This window comes from Citrus clementina, unplaced genomic scaffold (genome assembly GCF_000493195.1).
Source record: "Citrus clementina cultivar Clemenules unplaced genomic scaffold, Citrus_clementina_v1.0 scaffold_6, whole genome shotgun sequence".
In the NCBI taxonomy this organism is placed as follows: Eukaryota; Viridiplantae; Streptophyta; class Magnoliopsida; order Sapindales; family Rutaceae; genus Citrus; species Citrus x clementina.
The window spans coordinates 20,130,555-20,139,502 of record NW_006262139.1 but is presented as its reverse complement, the minus strand read 5'-3'; the positions used below and the strand labels follow the sequence as shown (position 1 = coordinate 20,139,502).

The 8,948-nt window shown below is 35.0% G+C and overlaps 2 protein-coding genes and 2 pseudogenes across 2 annotated transcripts; 1 reads left to right on the top strand and 3 right to left on the bottom strand.

The window, feature by feature from the left end:
* LOC112097400 overlaps nucleotides 1-2,476 on the top strand; it is a 4,520-nt pseudogene extending 2,044 nt beyond the window's left edge.
* Nucleotides 2,477-2,669: 193 nt separating this feature from the next.
* LOC18039951 (tropinone reductase-like 1) lies at nucleotides 2,670-4,957 on the bottom strand. The gene is made up of 2 exons (XM_006430051.2): nucleotides 3,677-4,957; nucleotides 2,670-3,554 (listed from the first exon to the last, which is right to left on the bottom strand). Exons 1-2 carry the CDS (start codon nucleotides 3,709-3,711, stop codon nucleotides 2,765-2,767), a joined length of 825 nt encoding a protein of 274 aa, XP_006430114.1. The 5' UTR covers nucleotides 3,712-4,957; the 3' UTR covers nucleotides 2,670-2,764.
* Nucleotides 4,958-5,236: 279 nt separating this feature from the next.
* On the bottom strand, nucleotides 5,237-6,153 carry LOC18038755 (annotated as a pseudogene).
* An 866-nt stretch (nucleotides 6,154-7,019) lies between these two features.
* Nucleotides 7,020-8,471, bottom strand: LOC18038754 (tropinone reductase-like 1). The gene is made up of 2 exons (XM_006430049.2): nucleotides 8,218-8,471; nucleotides 7,020-8,050 (listed from the first exon to the last, which is right to left on the bottom strand). The coding sequence occupies exons 1-2, from the start codon at nucleotides 8,250-8,252 to the stop codon at nucleotides 7,267-7,269; spliced, it is 819 nt and encodes a 272-aa protein (XP_006430112.1). The 5' UTR covers nucleotides 8,253-8,471; the 3' UTR covers nucleotides 7,020-7,266.
* Nucleotides 8,472-8,948: the final 477 nt, after the last annotated feature.

Below are 8,948 nucleotides of genomic sequence, written 5' to 3'. Positions count from 1 at the left end.
TAAAAAGATAAAAATATGTATAAAGATATACAAATTTAAAAATTAATAAAAGGGAAAAAAGTAAGAACATTGGTAATAAAGTAGATGGATTGATTCTCGCTATGGCTGTATAACACCTTCTCATTTTATGTTATCATAAATGGAACTGCTAAGGGGCTAGGCTATTTATGATAACATAAAATGAGGAGGTGGTTATACAATCCATAGCGAGATCAATCCATCTTATTAAAAAACCTAACCTCTCCATTGCTCGTTATTGCCCTTTCAACGAGATCAATTCATCTATTAAAAAAGCCTAGCCTCTCCATTTCGTTTCAATCGTTTTTTTTAATTAATTAAGAAAACATGAATCACATTTTACTTCTATTTTAAAATTGCACGCCCTTTTGGAAACGAAATTACCATTCTCTACCTCTTGCCAAGAATCTGAAGAACCAAAGCACTGAATCTTTTTTCCTTCTTTTCGGATGCAATTTAGCGCTGTTTAGAAAATCGCCCAAAATTTATTCAGAAAAATGGAATGAAGAGAAGCTGCTTGGTGAAGTCAAAACAAACCCATTCTATTATTGAAATCATGCAAGCTCAAGGATCTCTTAAGCTGTGAGTATATTTTATTTGTTTATTTCCTAAAACATATTTTCACAGTAACTGTTAAACAGAACAAATGTTACCAGATATTTAAACAATATCGGCAAATGTTGGTCTGGGTATCTAAGAGTGGAGAGGATAAGGGTATTATGGTAACTTTGGTCATTCAAGTAGATGGTAAATATTGTAATAAAATGAACAATGATGACTGTTTTCTTAACTTGATAAATTGACACAGATATTTAAACAACGGGACATGTGTTGCCAGCTGAGGCAGCGACTGCAACAGTCGCTCGTATAAGCGAGTGTTGATAGCACTGCCCATCGAGAATGGGCGACATAAAAGTAAAGGGACAGGTTTGAAGATAACAATATTGAACCTAATTTGAGACATTTAACTACTAAATTAGAGGTACTTATTAAATGTTGTGATTAAAACTGGCATAAAATATTTTTAAATTAATTAATTAGCGTGAGTCCCATAATAATAAAAAAAATATTTTCTCCATTCTTCTTTAAAAAAAAAAATGCTTCTCTTTTGTTGCTCTCTCTCTCACACTCGCTGCGTGAGGAGAAACATAAAAATGCAATTTCTACTTTTATTAAACTTACAAGATCTAGAACAGACATTGTGCAGATTAACCGAATTGAGTTTATTCAAAATTTAGATTATGGATGAATCATAATCTTCATTAATGATCTGTAACGTGCATGTTCCCTGTTGATCATTTTCTAGCCTCTTTTTTATCTTAGATGCTAGTTAATTCATTCTACAAGTTGGTTCACTATTAAATTCACAAAATAATGTTAAAAAATGCACAAAATATTATTCTGGCCAATTTAATTTATTCCTTTATTCATAAATTATATTTCTTGGTGCAAATAATTTGAAATTCATTAAATAGAAACTGAGGCAATGATAAATGGCACGATTTTAACACCCGAAATTTGAGAAAGATTTGTTCAAGATAATAATAATAAATAAATAAAAGATTCATTGCAGATCAATTTGAAAATGAAGTTTGAGCACATATCAACTGTAAATTAATTTGAGATTGAAGTCTTTTATTCTTCAGTCTTTTTATTCTTCTTACATCCGAGAGTAAAGAAGCAAAAAATGAAACACCTGCATGGTGGTTTTTTAAACTAAATGTACATATGTCATAACATCATTTGCTTGTTATAACTAAAATGACACATTTAATGTATTATAAAATTTCTCCATAACGTGATATATATAACATAAAAAAAAAAAATCAACTTCTACCACACGTGCATGTATAGCAATATATAATTAAAATTTAATTAATTTTATATTTTCATCCAATAATTATCAATTGTATCTTCTAAAAGGTTAGTAAAAACACCTAACTTACCACCAGTATTCTTAATTTTTTAATGGATGATATTTAAATGCATGGCAACTGCCTATTATTATGGGGCATGGCAATGGTATAATATTGTACCAATGGTTAAACGGTTGGCAGTTGAGCTCGGACAGCAAGGTGTAAGAGTAAATTGCGTGGCCCCCTTTTCGTTGGTGACAGAGATGAATAATGTTTAGTTTAATGAATGGAGTGCCACGGGTAATTTAAAAGGACAAGTTCTGAAAGCCGATGGTGTTGCAAAATCTGCTCTTTCTTTATTATTATTATTTTTTTTTTACCACGAGTTTTTTTGGAGAAAGTCCCAATTGTAGAAAGCACTTTTAAGTTCGTACTATAATCTAAATTAAAAGTCTCTGTTCAAACCGAAAGGCATAAATTCTTCCAATAAAAGCGACTTCCCTGTGAGTGGTGGAAACCTTGTACTTGATTGTGGGTTCAGTGTCGTGAATCCTACAATTATGGGGGCACCTAACTTTAATCCAGTAGTTGGAACACCTTGACGATGAAGCTTCGTTTCTTGCTGTGCTTAATAAATTCATCAATAGTACGCTTCACTTGACTTGTATCCTTTCTGAATAATTCAAAAAAATTAGACCTAATAATGTGTTTATTAAATATGGTGAGTATTGCATCTTCAATTCCATCGCCATGCAACTCATCAATTACTTTCCGTCCTTTTTAAAAAAAAAAAAATTCAAAGTTGAGCAACTTTATTAATCCTTCCTGGGTCAAATTGATAAAATTACAGAGCAAAGCCAACTTAACCGGCTGCAAGGTTTAGACCACAATTACTTATTGGCATCATTCAACATATTCAGAATGGTAGGATTGACAACACTATATCCTCCATCCACCACAAGGTTAATCCCATTCACATAATTTGCTTCATCACTAGCCAGGTAGATAGCAGCGTTCGCAATGCCCTCAGTTTTCAGAACCTGCCCTTTTAAATTGCCCATCTCCCTCAATTGTGCCTCCATCACTGTTGGATCCACTCGGTCAAAGAGATCTGAGATTCGAGTCACCACGGCATGTGGTGAGATACAGTTTACTCTAATTCCATGCTGTCCAAGCTCTGCCGCCAAGCACTTTACTAGTCCTACAATCCCATATTTGGACACTGCATAAGCAGGGGAGCCAAGCCCTGCAGTTTCTGTACAAGAACTAGCTGTAAACAGAATGCAACCTTTGTGCTGCGGCACCATGACTCTCGCAGCATGTTTGGCTCCTAAGAAAGCACCAGTTGTGTTAACGGCCAGTATGCGCTCTAGATCAGACTTTGGAGTGTCCAAAATGCTCCCAAAAGCACGGCCAACGATGCCTGCATTGTTGTACATGATATCGAGCTTTCCGTATTTAGCCACTGTTGCGTCAACAAGATTGGTGATCTCATCTTCCTTTGATACATCGCAATGGATGTAACAAACACTGTCGCCTAGCTTATAAGCAAGGGCTTGGCCGAGGCTATCTTGGACATCTGCTATAACAACTTTGGCTCCATTTTCGTGGAAAAGTTGAACCGTCGTTGCTCCAATTCCACTTGCCCCACCGGTGATTATTGCCACCTTGCCTTCTAACCTGAAATCGAATGACAATTAACAAGACCAAATCATTCTTAAGAACCAGAGACCCGGATTGATTTCTCTCAGGATTATTTGAGGTCTTAGACCATAAACTGTAAAGGAATACTAATTAGTTACCTTCTAGGGGGTGCCGCGGAGAGTACACCGTCCATATTTTCCTCAAAAACCCAAAGGTGAAAGTTTGAGAGTGAAGTAAAAGCTGGGGAAAGGGCTGCCTTCTCCCTTCATTCTTGCATGGATTTATAGCGTTAAGAGAAATGAATTAGAAATTCGAATAGGAATTTAAAAATAAAAGTCAAATGCCCTATAAGTCATATCATCTGATGGAGTGATCAAGATTCTCTCTTGATCTAATCATATCCTGAGTAAATAATTCAATTACTAATTGATTGTTAATAAATTAAAAAAATAAAAAAAATTAAATTTTACTCATATACTATCACTAAAAGACACATAAAAAAAAATATTAAAAAACTCAGTAGAGATCAAATCAAGAAATGATCCTATTCCCTTATGGAGTCCGCTTACATTCATTTCAATTTAATCAAACCAGCCGAGGTGAATAAAATATAATTATATTTTGCACAGATCTTTCTAATTCACAACCTAAATTTTCACCCCTGTAAAATCTGAAAAGAATCTAATCCACTATTGACATTAATGAGAAAGAGGTCTACGTTTAACTAATTTTTAAAATTGAGAAAGAAATAGAATCTCAACACATGTTAAAATCAAATTCATACACTTAAAATATGGGCTACCAGTGGGCTACAAGCCCATTAGCTATTGTATGCCTAAAATTGATTTGCTTACTATTTGCTTTTTTCTTAACAATAACAACAGTAAGCCCAGATCACACAAACTGTTCACTGTCTTTTTTTTCCATTCTCTTCAAAACCAGCAGCTTGATTGATTATCCATATTGTTGATAGAATTAAAACTTAAAATTCATCTAGAATTTCAATTTTGTTTCTTTTCTTTTAAAAAAGAAATGATATTTCGACATAACAAGGGCATAATATAGGTTTGAAGGAGGGAGGGAATCAAAATGGCATACAGAATTTATCAAAATACAGCTTAGCATGTTACATTGTGTCTCAGTATTTTGTAAATAATTTTAGGAACGCATTTAGTCAAGGAACAAGTGGGGTACTAATGGTTTTTAAGAAGGGCTGTACATGACCCTTCTAACACTACAGTTTTTTTTAATGCATTGAAAATCTTTATCAGTAGTGCTTTTCACACGCCTTGTGGTTTTATAGGATGGTTCTAATATAAGAAATTATATAAAAGGACAAACATTTAACCAAAATAAAATTTCTTTACACTGGAAAATCATAAACTTTAATATCTTCAATTAAACTCCTAATAAGCAGATAATGAAACAATAAATTATTTAATAATTAAAACTTTATTGTGAAAAAATTATGTTTACAATTTTTTTTAGTTTTTTTATGATATTAAATGAAGATTCTTTGGTTCTTCTTTACTATCATTTTTTTTTTTTTGTAATTTTCATTCAGGAAGAGCAACAAATATAAAAAGTGGGATTTCATTGTTTTTTTTTTTCATTTTTTAAATTAAAACGTGTGTTAGAAATTAAGAGCTTCACTCACTAACTTTTCTAATAAATGCAATTACCCAACTTACCAAACTAATAATGCTACTTAAATCCAAAAAAAAAAAAAAACAGAGATTGAGTTACAAAATTATATCATTCAATTCTCACATAATTTTGAATTGACATATGAGAAAAATGAAGCTAAAAAACTCAGAAACTTTTTTCATCGATTGAAAGCTCTCTTAAAGGGTCGGATTCACAACTCTCATCTGAATCCTCCATTGACAAGAAGATTTTGCTTACCCACATAACTGGTATCATCAACTTTAGCCATATTGTAAAGCGCAGCGTTTGCTATTGATGCTATCGCTTCAGCCATTGCCAAGCCATAAGTATGCGATACGCAATCTACTCTTATTCCATACCGTCCAAGCTCTGCCGCTAAGCTCTTGACAAGTCCCAAGATCCCAAATTTTGACACTCCATAATAATTAGCTGGAATATTGCACAAACCTTCAATTTCCGTACAAGCAGTAGTGCCTGTACCCGTTGTATACAATATGCAACCTCTGCGGCGTGGCACCATGACTCTTGCAGCATGCTTGGCTACTAAGAAACCACCAATTGTGTTCACAGCCAGTAAACGTTCTAGATCGGACTTTGGGGTGTCCAAAATGCTCACGAAGCCACGATACTCAAGATTGCATCCGCTATTGACCAGGATGTCGAGCTTTCCGAATTTAGCAACGGTGGTATCAACAAGATTGATGACTTCCCTTTCATTTGATACATCACAATGGATGTAGCAGACATCCTGGTGGCCTAGCTTATCGGCTAGGGCTTGGCCAAGATTATCTTGCACATCGGCTATGACAACTTTGGCTCCATTTTTGTGGAAAAGCTGAGCCGCAGATGCTCCGATCCCGCTTGCTCCGCCAGTAATGATTGCCACTCTGCCTTGTAACCTATAGTAGGATGACAACGTTGGCAATATATTATTGTCTATTTTGAGGGACAAACATTTGAAAACCATTTTTGATTCTCCAGATATACAGCAGTAGCGCAATAGACAGACAAACAAACAGGGGGAATTAAACAATGCTGAAGTAAATTCTTACCGAATGCTTAGTTGATACCTTTCGCAGGGTGCTGCTGCAGTAGTACTACAAGCCTGTGTAAAAAAATTTCCTCAAAAACCTGAAACTCAATCAAGATTGTTAAAAGAAAAGGTTTGGCTTGTGATTATTTCCTTCACTTGGCAGTGTGATTATTTCCTTCACTCTTGTCCTGAATTTATAGGGAAAAAAAAATGAATATACTGACTTTTGTCAATCTGAGGACTTTGAGATTGGTGGATGACGAAGACCGCAGCTCGTGGGTAGGGAAATTTCCTAGAAATTTCGTAGAAGACTAAAATACAGAAATTGAATTGATTGAAGGTTGAATCATGGAACCAAACGATAAGTTGGCTTGACTAATTCAGAGATTGAATGCTTTAAGGGATATACACGTGGTCTGGGAAGTTGTTTACTTGCTTCCAACACAATGATATTCTAATTTAATTTTGTTATTAATTATATCTCTATTAATTATATATATTTCCGTAGGAAAAAAAAAGTTGGAATCATAATTTTCATACAAATTCACTTTTAGTCCTGCTTATAGCAGGGCCAGGATACAACAGTCTTTCTTTTTTTAACAAAGATTGTTGCTGTTTTGAGTGGTTATATTTTCTTAGTCGTTAAAACATAAATTTAATTTCATCTCCAATAGAAAATAATACAATGGTAGAATCCCAAAATTTAAAAAAATACGTCCATGCATTCCCTCTAATGTCAAAACATGTGGCCAAACCATAGGCCTACTGACAAATGGCAAGAAGTATTAGTGCACAGAGAGTCCGTGATATCTTCAAATAAGATTTCCAATAGACATACACATAACAAAATAGAGCTCTTTTCATAATAGTAGACCAAACTAGCCGAAGTAGTAATGGATTTGCCGGAAACTGAACTATTGTAAATGTGGTTTCAAATATGATAATTGGAAGCAAATTTGTGAATTATTTTTCAGAATGAATGCATTATTACACGTACGCAGCAGAGTACGGCATCCTCCATCATCTAGAAATTAAAGCTCCAATTGATTACTTGATAAGACCGTAAGCCCTCATAATTGTAGGATTCACCACGCTGAATCCTCCATCCACAACAAGATTTTGCCCGCTCACATAACTTGATTCATCACTAGCCAAATAGAGGGCAGCATTTGCAATGCCATCAGTTTTTAGAAATTGCCCTTTTAGATTACCCATCTGGCTCATTGATGATTCTATTAGAGCCGGATCGACTCCACCTTTCATCGACATTCCTGTCGCCAAACCATAAGGCGAGACGCAATTTACTCTTATTCCATGCTGTCCAAGCTCTGCTGACAAGCACTTTACTAGTCCTAAAATCCCATATTTGGATATTGTATAAGCAGGGGAGCCAAGCCCTGCAATTTCTGTACAAGCACTAGCTGTAAACAGTATGCAACCTTTTTGCTGTGGCACCATGACTCTTGCAGCATGCTTGGCTCCTAAGAAACCACCTATAGTGTTTACATTAATTAAGCGTTCTAGATCAGACTTTGGAGTGTCCAAAATGCTCCCAAAGCTGCGGTCAAGAATTCCTGCATTGTTGTACATGATATCGAGCTTTCCAAATTTAGAAACGGCGGTATCAACGAGATTGATGACTTCATCTTCATTTGAGATATCACAATGGATGTAGCAAACATCTTGGCCCAGCTTATCAGCAAGGTCTTCGCCAAGCTTATCCTGGACATCGGCAATAACAACTTTGGCGCCATTTTCATGGAAGAGTTCAACCGCCATTGCTCCGATGCCGCTTGCTCCTCCGGTGATGATTGCCACTTTGCCTTCTAACCTAAAATTGGAATATTACAATTGCAAAATGTTGTAAAAGATTGAGTGACAACCATTTTTTTGATAGCAAGAACCAAAAAAGAAAAAAAAAGAAAAAAGAACGCAAATGCTGTTTTAGTATTTTTTTTTTTTGCAGGGTACAAAATCCTGGAAGTGGTAGCCAATTACCTTTTGAAGGGAGCTGCAGAAGAAGGGCCGTTCATCTTTTCTTCAAAAACCTGAAACTAATTAAAAGCAGAGAGGGTGTTAGGAACAAGAAACTAGGTATGGCTTATGGGGGTAATTCCTCGATTCTTTATGTGGTATTTATAGAAAACTAAGAACTTTCTAATTAATTTTTTAAAATCTCAGGGGAAACTTTGCAATTGAAAAATGATAAATGGACGCAAGAGCGATAAGATGGCGACAGTTTAAAATATGATCAATATTATTTTATTATAACTTAAATGAATAAACCTAACTCAATCGACAGTCCTCTTAATGATTTACAGCCATCTTATCTGATTTTTTTAGCCGGATATCAGTCCTCTTAATCATCTTCATTGTCATTTTTTGCGATTTGAACTAAAATACCAAAACTGTTGTTGAGTATATTTGTGAAATATTACCTTTATGGGGCATGTCGTGCGACGTAACATATGGCTGGCTTTGTTTGACTCGTGTTTAAACACTGCACATGAAAGCGACTTCCACCATAGTGCAGAAAGGCCAGCCTTTAATTAGGTGGATGAATTCTTCCGATTATTTGTATAGGTGGCTGTTTTTGACTTGCGTTGCTTTATAATTGTTTGGGGAAATTTGATGACACCAGGTAAAAGAAAATTAGGTAAGTGAAGAAGTGAGCTGGTTTGATCAAATGACAATATAGCTTTTAGAGCCTCGATTCGCATCATTATGCT

Bases quoted from the DNA above. Each gene is read 5' to 3' on its own strand.
- LOC18039951 (XM_006430051.2), bottom strand. From the start codon at position 3,711: ATGGACGGTGTACTCTCCGCGGCACCCCCTAGAAG. The intron at 3,555-3,676 runs GTAACTAATTAG...ATTCGATTTCAG, and splicing joins TCCGCGGCACCCCCTAGAAG to GTTAGAAGGCAAGGTGGCAA.
- LOC18038754 (XM_006430049.2), bottom strand. From the start codon at position 8,252: ATGAACGGCCCTTCTTCTGCAGCTCCCTTCAAAAG. The intron at 8,051-8,217 runs GTAATTGGCTAC...TTCCAATTTTAG, and splicing joins TCTGCAGCTCCCTTCAAAAG to GTTAGAAGGCAAAGTGGCAA.